The sequence below is a fragment of the Moschus berezovskii genome, chromosome 12 (genome assembly GCF_049115385.1).
Source record: "Moschus berezovskii isolate FMDL1 chromosome 12, NW_MosBer_1.0, whole genome shotgun sequence".
Classification (NCBI taxonomy): Eukaryota; Metazoa; Chordata; class Mammalia; order Artiodactyla; family Moschidae; genus Moschus; species Moschus berezovskii.
Window position 1 is genome coordinate 87,298,070 of NC_142471.1, and position 13,981 is coordinate 87,312,050.

The 13,981-nt window shown below is 45.6% G+C and overlaps 1 protein-coding gene across 8 annotated transcripts in view; it reads right to left on the bottom strand.

The window, feature by feature from the left end:
- The window catches only part of FGFR2 (fibroblast growth factor receptor 2), a 104,163-nt gene that overhangs the window by 18,224 nt on the left and 71,958 nt on the right, over window positions 1–13,981 (bottom strand). For 7 of the 8 annotated variants that reach the window (XM_055424514.2, XM_088842382.1, XM_088842381.1 and 4 more), the window contains 3 exons: window positions 12,668–12,864; window positions 3,078–3,229; window positions 96–217 (listed from right to left, as the gene is read on the bottom strand). In XM_055424514.2, coding sequence (XP_055280489.1) covers window positions 96–217; window positions 3,078–3,229; window positions 12,668–12,864 — 471 coding nt within the window. The remainder of the gene's footprint in view (window positions 1–95; window positions 218–3,077; window positions 3,230–12,667; window positions 12,865–13,981) is intronic. The other variant, XM_088842383.1, reaches the window with a different exon arrangement.

Below are 13,981 nucleotides of genomic sequence, written 5' to 3' on the forward strand. Positions count from 1 at the left end.
GCTCTTTGACCCCGCGCCATGATAGAGTTCACACAAAAGGAACATTCTTGATAAGGCGGCCCCCTTCTCCTCCCTCCCCACACCACCTCCCTCACCTTTCAACATCTTCACGGCCACAGTGACTGCTTCCTTGGGCTTCTCCTTGTCAATTCCCACTGCTTCAGCCATGACCACTTGCCCAAAGCAACCTTCTCCCAGGGGTTTGCCCAGCGTCAGCCTGAATGTGTAAAGAGAGGATTAGTACACGGCATCTGGTACAGCGAGGGAAATTCCAGAACTCAATATAAAAATCTTTCAGCAGCTTACAAAAGCATGGAGCATTTATCATATGGAACTAATGAGGCTTGGGGAACACACGCGTTTGAGTATTTTCTTAGTGACGTTTTAGGGAATGTCAGTGAGTGCTGGAACAACTATTGAATATCACATTTGTATCCTTGATTTATTTTCTTTAAGGAAGGTATCCTTGCGAGTCAGGTGGTCAGCTTTCCTAAGTGCTAATGAGGAGAAGCTTTGATCTTGAGCCCATGGAATATTTGTAATTTAGAATGTCTCAAAGAAAACTGTTAAACCTGTTATTTTTTTTTTTTGTCTCTGTGAAGTGATGTCTTTAAAAATCACTATTATTTAAATACCAATGGATTTTATGGTCACATTCTGGGCCAAGTTACAAGACATGAACCTTAAATGCATTTCAAGGAATCTCTGTTTTTTCATTAAAGGAAAAAGAAAACTCTAGAGAGAGGGGGCATTTTTCGGACATATTAATTTAGAAGTCCTTATGACTACCCAAAATTAATAATGAAGAAAATCCAAAATGAACACAACAAACTAAATTTCTAAGGTCAGAAGTGCGACATGCATCATGCTAATAGCCATATAGACTCCTTGGACATTCCAAAAGCCAATAGAATGGAAGAGACTTTGGAATACTTACAAATGTGGTTTTTTCATTTAAGTATAACACAGCAAAGTACTGAGTTGCCACTAGTAAGCAGTATTTTTGGTTAAGTATGCAATGGTTTGAAAAAGTTAAAGCAAAGACCAAGGGTAGCGTGTCTTTGCTATGCTGAGGTCATTCCCTTCCTACCCTGAGCTAAAATTAAATTTAATATCTTGGCAGAAAATAAACATTTGCATTGGAAAAATGGCTAATTTATGTCCTATTGCCCTGCTACTACAAACATAACAATCCTTTCTTTGTACAACGTCTGCCTCCAATCTAATAAACTGCTTCTAAATAGCCTTCATTCATTGGAAATCTGCTCCACCTATGGTTGTGCTAAACATTATTTTGAAATGCTTAGCACTCAGATTTTCCGCACTCAGGGTACTCCGGGTGGGAGCTGACAGACAGACTCCCACTGTTGCCAGTGGTGTCACAAGTGGCAAAAGCTATGGCTTGAACCTGGGAGCTGCAATTTCTTAAAATATGATCATGGCTCCCCGACTCAGTGCTATATCCACAGGACTGTGCACAAGAACCCACCAACTTGCTCAGTCAAGCCCAGGCTCATGAGAAATACCCGCTGCTCACACTCCACAGGTGAACAAATCATTCTTTTTTTTCTGGGGCCTCACTGGTAAGAATGCAGTAAACAAGTCCTGAATGAATGAATGAACAGCACACGCACAAACTGGAAAGCACTTCCGTTAACACTCTAACAAAATGACACCAGCATGATAGTTCGGCATTAATTTATGGCGCATATTAACATCTCTAAATGAGCTGTCAGGAAACAAAGCTGGTTGGAGTCGTGTGAGTCAAAGTTACAACTGCCATGTAAGCTACCTCTCCTTCCAAAGAAAGGCTCCTCATCACATCCAATCTCTGGAAAAGCTCATCTTTGTATTTCCAAGTCTGTGCACGAGCTCCTTGTCTAGTCACTAGACACTTATCCGACATAATCTCAAGAAGACAGAGCAAATGTTAAGACCAACAGGGTAGCTGCACATAAGCAAGTCAAAAGCTTATTCCAGATGATTCGATGCAGATGTAGAGTCAGCAATTTCTACCTTCCATTACTCTCAAGCTGTTTGGACTCTAACCACTACAAGAGAGACCCTGGAAATGAGCTGACAGCCCTTCAATGACCATCATATTCACTTCAGAAGGTAGACTTGGGGCTGGCCCCTGGCTGGAAGATGGAGGCTGGTACCCCACGATCTGCCCACTGGCTGGATGCCCATCTTGCTGAGATTTGAAGTTCAGATCTCACCAGTTATGAATAGAAACTCACATGAACGAAGAATTGTGCTCAGTCCTGGGAGGTCTGTACTATGACCTTCATTTTATAGAAATGAAGTTCAAAAAGAATCAGGTAACTCATACAAGGTTGCCCAGCCACTGGCTGGCAGAGCCAGGATTCAAATCCAGCCCAAGAGAATCCAAAGTCCATGAACTTGAAACCAGACCAAGAAATATACAGCTCTCAACAAGGCCTTCACCAGAGACCAGGTGGCCACACTTGGATTGATGTTATTGGAACATCTCTACATCACCCAATAAGGAAAATATTATGGACCATAAGAAATTCAATGGCAGGTACCATATTTGAAGATTTATAGCCCAATATTATATAAATAACTATTAAAAACAGCACTGTTGGGTGAAGATTCTTAAAGCAATTTATATTCTATATCTAATCTCTCTAAAGAAATGAACCATAGGTCAGTCATGTTCTAGGAACCAGAAGTTAGAATGTCAATTCTGTTTTATAAATGGGATAATCCCACTTTTATTCCATTTGACTAGATCTAAATTATCTAGAAAGTAAAAACAACAACAACAAAAAAAACGAAAAGAAAAAAATGCTAACAAGGTACCATTTTGTTTGCCAACCAGCCATGGCTTAGTAGCTCTGCTTTAAAAGAACTATTAAAAAAGAGCCCATGAGAGAATCAATTCTTTGTTTTTCCTGGAGTTGGTTATTTAGAAATACAATCTTACCCATTCCTGTTGACGTCATCACAACAAGACTTTGGCAATTAAGGGTCATAAACAGAAAACGTCTACCCAACGTCCCCATTTATACTTAAGTCTTCACTGGGAGATGTGTTCCCACTCAAGTACTCACTTATCTCTTGGAAACTCCCATTTGGGATCTTCTGGAAGCTCGTACTCGGAGACCCCCGCCAGCATGGGGGTGTCTGCAGTTGAAGAGAGGCGAGTTGTAATCCTCACCAGCGGGGTGTTGGAGTTCATGGAGGAGCTGGATTCAGCAGAAACCTGGATACAAAATGCATAGACACAGATGTAATCCTGGCTCCACCTGAGAAGACGGGGAGCTGGCCAGAGCCCAGCCACTGGTCAGCTCTTAGAAAGCAAGAGGAGGGTGGGTTGGCCAAAGTCATGAATTTAGGACCAAACATTTAGGAGCTGGATTCCAACTCCTCGGTCCTCCTATCCAGGCAATATGTGCTAGATTTCATCCAACTTGCATGTTCCTAAAACCAGACTTCCAAACAACATTTTTTAGACACCGTTTGATTAAAAAAAAAAAAGTCTTGTTTCTGCCCTAAACCCTCAACATATCATCTGAGGACACAGAGCTAGACCCCAAAGGCTTCATTCTTGCCTTTCTGCCTGGGCTTGTATCAGAGCCCCAGATTAGCAATCTCCTCCTGGCATACCAGCTCAGATGGTGAATCAATGCTATGCTTATGAAATTCCACAAAAACTTCTGGAAAATCGGCTCTTCAATCAGCTCTATCTTTTGAAATGTAAAGGAGAATACGTCAAGGATCTAGCTCTAGGATTTGAATGGGAAAAGCATTCTGGCAGCAACAAGTGTCTTCATTCAAGGGTAACCAGAGACCCAGGCATTGGGGACCACTGTCTACTTCTCCCTCATTCCTTCTGGGAACTAGCTGATGACCAGGTCAACTTTGGTTTCAGAAACTAGTGAACGAAGAAGCAAGGGAAAGAAAAATACCTCTTTATTCACAATCTTGTGAGAAAGCTCCCCTCCCCATCCCCCATCCCCCCAGCAGCCTGAAAGGCTTTACTGAGTTTTCTCAGTTTACGCTCATTCATTATCGTCTGCATTTGAAAAAATAGTTATTTCTTAAATATATCATCTTCTCTGTGCTGGTTTCTGTAAAGGAAAGTACTATTACGGGCTGCCTGACCACCACCTTATTCTAAACCATGAACAAGACCGGCCCAAGAGAACTGGAATCGGGTTTGACGTGACCCCTCAAACGTGGCTCTGTCCCCTTCATGACTCTCACATCAACCCTTCTCCCCAGCAGTGCTTACAAACATTTTTAAAATCAAGATGGCAAGGACCAAGATGAACAAATTTAATGAGGATGAACTTTCAAGGCAGAGCCTGGACCGTTCCCACAGGGAAGCAGAAAATTGCTCTGGGAAAGTCCTACTTAAAAAACCTTGAGTCTCTCCTTAAACCCAGACTGCTTAAAAAGCAGGTAGGAAACCTGAGATGTCCAAGAATAGATTGGGGGCGGGGGGGAATCATTTCAGGAATAGGAAGCTGGTATTAGTATTACTTACAATATCAAGAAGAAGGCAATTTTTAACATAGAATTTCTACATCTTTTTAAATGTACATGAAAACATTTCTGAGCCTTCTGAGCAGTCTTTTGTCAAAGGGAATCATGCTTAAATTTTATTATGTAGACTCTATGATCAATGTTTACTCACTATGAGCATAGTAAACATATATATATTTGTGTGTGCATTTAATGATATATATATATGTATACATATTTTAAAGGAACTGAGCGGTCATTAGTTTGGGAGCTGAGAGCGGCCTCATGGACAGATAAAGCTCTTAAGAGGCTTCATACCTAAGTGTCTGGGCCACAGAGGCAAAGAGTAGAAGCAAAAAGACGAAAAGGTGGGGAAAAAAAAAAGACAAAGGTAAACATGGAAAGCCTGCAGAATCCACCTCCGCAGTACACTGACCTCAGTTGCAGGGCCCACCAGTAACAACATCTCTGCAGCCTCCACTGACCCCATATATGCCTTGAGCTCCATCTGCAGAGAAGGGCTCAGAGAGATTTCAAGGAACAGCTTTGGCTAAAAACACTTCCCCGAATCTTAACGCCCTGCATCAGGTCGTGAGCTATGGATGCCAAGGGAAATGGGTGTTCACAGATGAAAAGGTCTCCCCCACGAAGAAGCACAAATTCCACTCATCACGGTGGGAATTCGGCTTGAAGATTCCAGGCCAGAAGACTGGGAACAGCAGTCAGAGTCAGTCTGGCAATGAGACAGGGCAGGCCCCAACTGGACGAGGTCTGGCGGAGTCCACAGCCAGAACACCCTCTCCAAGGCCAGCCGCGTAGCCTAGAACCCCTGTGCAGAGTGTGCAGGGAACTTGGAGACGGAGAAACCCCTGGGGTGGTGATGGTGGGAGCGGCCCTGGGCGAGAAGGCCCGTCCCGCCTTCTCTGGCCTCGGTGAGGTTTCAGGACGCGGTGAGCGGGGGCCGCCTTCCCACATGAGGTGAGAGGACATGGGCACTGAAAACAAGCCTCAGGAAGGTGAGAGCCTGAGCCCTGGTCGCCTTCAGGGAGACGGGTTAGAAGTTGAGGAGGGAGGGGGTGGAAAATGTCTTATTTCGGAAACTGCTAAAGCATTTGAATTTGATTACCGTGCATATGTATCTCCTTTACATTCTAGAAAAACAAAGAACTTTTCCTTAATGACAAAAATATTTTTAAGAATGAGAAGGATCTGGGCTGAGGCATGTCATGGGCAGGAGTGGGGGGCACGGAAAACGGGGCATATTCTTGAAATATACTGATGTCTAAAATGAGTCAAAAATGACACGATCTTGGCTCTCATCTCTTCCCTGGGCTACAGGCTGGGTGTTGGGGCATCTCTGCATCCTTCCAGGTGGGTCCCCAGTGACTCCCCCAGCCTAGCTGGTGCCACCAATCCTAGCTGGCACCCTTCCCCTGCGAACTGTTTACAGTGTGGGACCCTGAGTGGGGATAGGGGCAGCCCCACCTGAACCAAGCGCGCCACTGCAAGCTGCAGGGTCCCGACTCCAACACTGACGTGAGAGCTTCAGCGCGTCACTCGGCCTCCCTAAACCTGAGTCTCCTCATCTGTTAAAAGGAGGCCACAACAAGGAGATCCAACCAGTCCATCCTAAAGGAAATCAGTCCTGAATATTCACTGGAAGGAATGATGCTGAAGCTGAAACTCCAATACTCTGGCCACCTGATGTGAAGAACTGACTCACTGGAAAAGACGCTGATGCTGGGAAAGATTGAAGGCGGGAGGAGAAGGGGACGACAGGGGATGAGATGGGTGGATGGCATCACCGACTCAATGGACATGAGTTTGAGCAAGCTCCAGGAGTTGGTGAAGGACAGGGAAGCCTGGCATGCTGCAGTCCATGGGGTTACAAAGAGTCGGACACGACTGAGTGACTGAACTGAACTGAGAACAGTTCCCATGTCACTGAATTACTGTGAGGGTAAAATGAGGTCATACCCATAAAATGTTTAGCCTGGCACCTGCTAAGATCTCAGTTTTGCTACCAACACCACAAAGGCTTCTCTTAGCATCTTCTTTTTCTTTGGCTGCACCCCAGTGGTATACAGGAACTTAGTTCCCTGACCAGGGACCGGACCCATGCCCCCTGCATTGGAAGGTGATATCTTAACCACTGGACAGCCAGGGAGGTCCCTTAGCATCTTTTTAGAGTCATTTGCTGCTTGGATTCATGGAGTTTATGATGACCCCTCTCTCTGGGGAAGCCTGCAGACTTGCAGCCTAGCACTGTTCTGTGTGTGAGATGCCGTCTGTCAGACAGTGTACAGCAAGGGAGAAAGCAATTCCACTGGCATTAAGAGTAGGATTTGCCTTAATGGTTTGAAAGATGAGGCCCTCTGCTCACAACCAGAGTGGGTAGGTAGGGCTGGAGGGGTCTGGTGGGCAGAAGAGCAAGCCTCAGAAATTAAGGAGTCAGGGGACAGTCCCAGGGCAGGAGGAGAGCTGGAGAGTTAAGAAAGTCTTCATGACAAACAGGGCTTAGTGGCTGCTTCAGAAAGAAAAACGAAGCATTCAGTCAGAAGTTAACTGCTCCGTGGCTAACCTGTGACCCCAGAGGAATCTTTGCCCACAAACCCGTGACTAGAGTTCACACCCATACACATCTTCCCCCACAGACAGTATCTCCCACAAGGTTTTAATGCAAAAGCTTTGAAAATGGTAAACCTTCCCCAACTTTGTTGCTGTCACTAGGATGAAGGTTATGGAAACTTTGTTCAGATTAAGGGCAGAGGTTTAGATTCCATGGACAGATCTGGAAGATACTTCTGTTAAAAAAAAAAAAAAATACACAAAGAGAGAAAAAAAGAGAAGAAAATGTCCCAAGTGGAAGAATCGACAGAATTCAATCCCTCTGTCTACGGAAGGTATATCATAATTTTACCTCCATGCATTTTACTATGCTTTTAAAATCCCCTCTGGGACTGTAAAACATGACTGGCTTTCTCTTCATTCCGTCTTACTCCGAGCGCTAACGTGTTTGCAGGGCTGGCCCAATCCGTTGCAGGCAATTCCTCTGAGGAACACCGCGTTTCTAGAGCTTGTCTCTTCTAGACCACATTCTCAAGGAATTCCACTGAATTTCACTTCTGAATCCTACTTCTGCAACAAAGGTAATCACTCTTTTTTGGGGGGGGGGCACAAAATCAAAACCTTCCCTCTCAGATATGCTCCTCCAATTCCAGGTTTCCTTTTCCTCTAATTTTACAATATCCCATGGATAGTGATCACCGAGTCACTTAAAACAATAAACACCAACACTCTGAAATGAGCTGCTCCCCCACTCCCACATCCTGGCAGGCCCTTTTCTATCATGTTCTGCCACCGTCTCCTCTCAGCTTCCTCCCTCTCCGGCGTCTCTTCACCATAAATTCCTCATGCCATAAACCAAGCTTTTAACTAAATGTGCCTTTTCTCCGGTTTCCACAGCACATAAAGGAGATTAGGTAAGGAAGTGGGCTCTTTTCCTTTCTTTTTAAAGGGCCACCAAGAGATTGTGTCTTCCTTTAATACTAGATTTGATTCATCAATGAGAGGGGGGCCCGCAGAGAACAGGGCAGGCAGAGGTATAGAAGCCACGAGAAGGAGGACTCACACACGGACCACAGCCAGCCAGAGAAACCCTCTGACGCTCAGTCCACGGATCCACACTCTCAAACCAGAGCACAAGGCCCCAGAGCTAACACAGTGATGCTGAAAGCACCGCCAATCACTCCCCAATAGCAAACAAAGAGACTACGCCACCTAGGGCTGGTGGATGAAATAAAGGTTCAAGGGATGGGAGAGGGGAGGATTTCTTTTCCCTCCATGACAAATTTTAGGTAAACAGGCAGGGGAGCTAAATTGACACTTACTTTCCTCCTTTAGCAAGTCTCTGCCTCCCCAAACCTCTCCCCAGAGAAAATCTATCAAACCCCGACCGGTCTCATCAGCCCAAACCCAGGTCTGATCTTAGCCAAACTTCCTGTCTTCTGGAAGCTGAGAGGAGAGAACGGCCAAGCGGGGGCTGGGAGGGCCAGGCACCCACATGCAAGGGCAAATTCCAGTTAAGCCATCCATGACCATCCCAATTACCCACATGCTTTCTGGAACCAGCCAGGTTCCATTAGACCACTTGAATGACCAAAATACAGAGAATGTTCCGAGATCACGCTGTTTAGCTGCTAGGTAGCAAATGAGCTTTTAGATGTGGGCTTGCCCTTCACAGAATTCAGTGGGTTTCATAATAGGACCCCCAGAACTGGCTCCCAAACCACACATGCCATCTTTGTCCCATTCACGATGTCTCTGGGAATGTGTCCTTTGCCTCAAAGATACTGTTATAAAACATGACCTTGACTAACCTTGATTTTTCTCTGGTTTTCGATCTATTTGTACCACTAATCAAGAGGGTGAAATTAAAGTCTGGGGAAAGAAAAAAAAAAACAAAACCCAGCCCTGCTGCCCCGTCCTGAGATGCTGGTGGTGAGAGAACATGAGATACATGCATGTGAGGGGCTATCTGCTGATGCACGTGTACCCCATCCGCCCTACGCAAGAGTCTGGCTCCAGAGAAAGAACCGGACGTGCTCACTGAGGAACCAACTCAACAAACTCAGCAGTGCTGCCTGCCTCCTGAACAAACAGCTCACTTCCTTTCACACCTCTCCCCGCCCCCACAGAACTAATGTGTGCAACACACAAAAAGTACAGCCTACCCAGCAACGCACGAATGTGTCAGGGAAGACTTCCCAATGGCCACGCTGTCCACCAGCAGCCCTGGAGACCTGTACAAGCGCCAATAGGCTTGGTCAGATGCCCCTCTCTGGGCTGACTCTTGCTGGTCCCCTGGTCTGAGCCCCAACTCAGAACACAGAAGGATCCCTGACAAAGGAAATGAGGAGATACCCTACACCACCCACCTCCCCCACCAAAAAGTTATTTGTCTTTCCCCAAACATCAAAATGCATAAAGAGCCTCAACAAACTCATGGTTACCAGGAAATGATCACAAGGAATTTCTTCTTTGGTACCAGAGAAAAATATTTTTGTGTCAAAAACAAATAACAAACTCGTATGTTTGTCTTACACTGGTAAGTCCAGCACATATTAGTAAATGTCAACAAAAAAAATTCACAATAGGATAAAACAATTTTTTAAAAAACCTGCTCTTGTTCTATAAAGGAAGTAATGATGGATCTAGTGAGATGTGGTCTGTGCATGTCTGGGGAGGGGCAAGGATCAGGGCCAAGAAGATGAAATTCCAGGCACATGCAGGACAGCAAGTGCCTAGGAAATACCGAGGAACAGTCCATCCCCAAGACATCTAATTACAGCTCACCTGTCGCCAGGTAAAGGCATGCCTGGCATCCCTGTGGTATGCTCTCTGTCATCAACGTACCTGCAGGCCTTTCTGAGGCTTTTCATTCCAGCCACAGTCCAGTAACCCTCTTTTATCCATATCTGATAAGCATTCTTCCACAAAAAGGCCATGCTTATTATGGACGAATGGCTCTTTGTGAAGAATCAGCGGGTCCCACGTGCAGCTGAGATGTGCCAACATCCCCCCAAATAAACGCCCAGAGATTTGTTTTTCCAAGGGACTGGTCCCTGCCTACCTTCTACTGCTTCTCTTACACTATTTGTCCCTACTGAAACACAAGGCCATTGCATCTCAAATGAAGGCCCCCAAATAACTCTGGAGCCCTTGGCAAAGGCCACAGGCCATGTCTTTCATGAAACCTGTGTTAGACTAAGCACTCAAAAATTAAGAAGGAAGGAGGGGCAGGAGGGATAAACAAGGAGGAAGAACTGGAATGCTGCCTTCAGTTACAGAGGGAAGGACAGGAAAAAGGACCAACTTAGACTGAGATGGACAGTGAAGAAACACCAATCAGCCAGAGAGAATCAAGCACAGAGACCAGAGTTGAGTCAAGGGGGTTTTAAAGGCAGCTGCTTCTTCTATATTAAATAAAAAGAAAAGCACTATAACAGCTGCAGAAAAAAAAAGCATGATGAAATAATTACAGGACAATGGTCTAGCTACACCAAATTAAAGGTTTCTTCCAGAAGGTAGCATTTTTCCCTATTAGAAAAAAATAATAATAAAGATCGGAATACCACTCCCTCTTCCAAGTCCCTAGAGTCAGGATCTCAAGATGGTAGCTGTAAAAATGGTCCAAATGGCTGTAAAAATGGTCCTGAGGGTTGGGGAGGGGTGGCCACACCACCCGAAGGTCGCTGAAGGTACCATGTTATAAAAGTCATCTTAAGACTGAACTCTCCCAGAGTCAGGCAAGTGGCCTCATCATCAATTCCCTGGCCCCAAGAAAGATATGCTCAGTCGCTTCAGTTGTGTCCGACTCTTTGTGACCCCATGGACTGTAGCTCACTAGGCTCCTCTGTCCATGGAATTCTCCAGGCAAGAACACTGGAATGGATTGCCGTGCCCTCCTCCAGGGGATTTTCCCAACCCAGAGATCAAACCTGTATCTCCTGCATTATAGGCGGATTCTTTACCGATGAGTCACCAGGGAAGCCCCAAGACAGACAGTGTGCCACTAGCATAAAACAGCATTCCTGGAGGCAGGGGGAACCAATGACATCTTTCTTCCCTGCCTCACCCTGCTGCCCCTCTCACCACGTGGGCACTGTCCTACACTTGACACACACCGCAAATGCGACCCTCAGCCTCCACTTTTTTTTTTTTTAGCCTCCATTTAGAAAGACCTGCTTGAAACATAGATTCAAAGAAGTCAACAAGGACCCATTCAGCCCAGAATTCGGAGCTGGGCTGAGAACAGCCATATCTGTGCCAAAACCACTGCAGACCAACTGGTTCCTAATGTTTCCTAACGCTTTGTCCAGAAAATATCATTGCCACCTGCAGTCCCAGGAGGGGTAAGGCTGGGATTAATCCAGAGTTTCTCAGAGTGCATTTCAGAATCATCTGAGGACTTAGTTAAGATGCAGATTCCTGATTCTCTTCAAAACCTACTCAACCAGAATCTCTAGGGCCGCAACTAAGGAATCTGCAATTTTAACAAGCATCCTGTACACACTGAGAGCCTGTGAATTAGCCATTTTCCTTACTGTTTCAAAACTCATGTCTTTATTGGAACCAAGTACTAAATACTTTTGGAAACACTGCCTTCACACCTGCCTTCCCCTTCCATCTTTGTGAGCACTTCCAGCCCCACCAGCTTGCCAGGCTTTGGTTTAAGGCAGAGGTGTTGGCTCCAACTTGTCCCATCTGCCTGAAGCAAAAGTAACCCACTGGGAGGCACATACGAGCAAAGAGGAACCAACAAGACTGAGGTTAACAAGCTCGAGGTTAACAACAACTAGTTGCCCGTTCAATATAAAAATCATTCTGCCACCAAATCCACAGTCATGTTCATGTGAACACCTAATCATAACATATTATAGGCATATGTGTGTATGCGTGTTCAGTCATGCAACCCCATGGACTGCAGCCTGCCAGGTTCCTCTGTCCGTGGGATTTTCCAGGCAAGAATACTGGAGTGGGTTGCCATTTCCTCCTCCAGGGGATCTTCCTCACTCAGGGATGGAACCTGCATCTCCTGCATCGCAGGCAGATTCTTTACCACTGAGCCACTGGGGGAACTATAGGATTCTATTTTAAGAATCAGAGGTGGAAGCCAAATCCAGTTAAGACAGACCTCATGGGGTGGTAGTTCAGACACCTCCAGGTACAGGTTTCTGACCTTGACTGCAAAAAAAGTAAGTCCAAGAAAACCAGAATCCCTTCCTTTCCAACAGGCATCAGTCTATCACCAAAAAAAGCATCTGCTCACAGGGACAAAGAGGGCTTATGCCACTGCACTTGAGTCCCACCAAACGCACCAGGGCGCTGCCTCTTGGGTTATTTCCAGTCCTGTAGATGAGCTCGGAGTCTCGCACCATCAGGCTTTCTCACCCTCAGAACTAGACTCAGCTGACCCCACCAATGCACCAGGACTTGACCTTCCAAGCTCCAGACACTGATCGGACAGACACCCACTAAGAGGCCAATCAGAACCACTGGCCCAGGGATGCTCCCAAAAGTAGAAGCACGGAAGCAGAGGAAGAGACCCAAGAGCTGGCTGGGCGTGGGGGAGTGGTAAGGTTCTTCAAACTCTTTATCTACTTTCTGTTACCTGTCTCCGCAGGGGGATGCGCTTGGTCAGCTTGTGCACAGCCGGCTGGCTGCTGAAGTCCGGCTTCTTGGTCGTGTTCCTCATCCGGCACAGGATGACGGTCACCACCATGCAGGCGATGAAGAACACCCCTATGCAGTAAATGGCTATTTCCAGGTAGTCTGGGGAAGCTGTGATCTCCTTTTCTCTTACAGGAGCTAGATTGCAGATCACAGGAGAGGAACAGATAAGCAGGCCACAGAGTTAGGACACTGCACTGATGCCTCCTGGCATAGCTACAGGAAAGCAAAAAGCAACAATCATTCCCAAGGCAAGACGGGCCTCCCAACAGCTCAGCGCTGTAGGAGGCATGGGCTCTGGGCCTACCGTGCACCTCTTCTAAACAGAAGTGAATAACTCTGGGCTCCGTGATTTACCACTGGGGCCCAGGTGGTCTCTTATCACTATCCTCGACCAACCTCGACCAACCTCCGGAATCGTGAGATCATGATGGATTGGCTGACACCAAGGTACGAGGGTCAGGTTACAAGGTCACATTCCATTAAGACATTTGGGTAGGGCAGTACAGTCACCCATACCCACGACTAAAGGGCTGCCTTCTTCCTTGATGGTCTCTGATGCAAACCATTTAAAAATTCTTAAATATGAACGATGCCCACTTTTGTCTCTAAAGGAACAGTGCCTCTGTCTCATTTGGATGAGCTCTTCCAAAGGAAGATGTGACCAAGTCATTTACCCAGATAAACACAGTTTCAAAGGAAACAAAAAAATTATTCATCGACTGGGCTGGTCGGAAAAGGTTCAGATTTCTAAATATAATCCAGTAGATTATTTAACTAAACAAACAAATGCATTTCATAATAAAGACTGAATTGGTTACACTATAGGATCATTATGTCTATACGATAAAAAGTATGTAACATTCTTTAATCAATAACCATTTAAATTTTTGTGTATCTGGTTACACTCGTGTCACAACTTTTAAGAAAAAACAGAGATGATGTTACATATGAGGACATATAAAACTGCTCAAGTTAGAAACTCTTACGCTAACTTCCAGTAATCTGCTCCCTCCTTAGTCCTCAATGATCAATCGACAAGCAGTGTATTTCCAAACAGTACTTTTCTCAAACTGCATTCTTAGTTAATGTGCTCGTACTGTCAGGCAAATCGGTTAAGAAGTGCCAGTTGGGCACTTGCAAAATGCAGTACTGCAAGTAAAAGCAAGCTCAATACAAGAGGCATCTCACTGTCTCAAAGCAAATACTCAGAGCAGATTCACAACAAAAGGAAAAAATGAATGCAATGGCATTA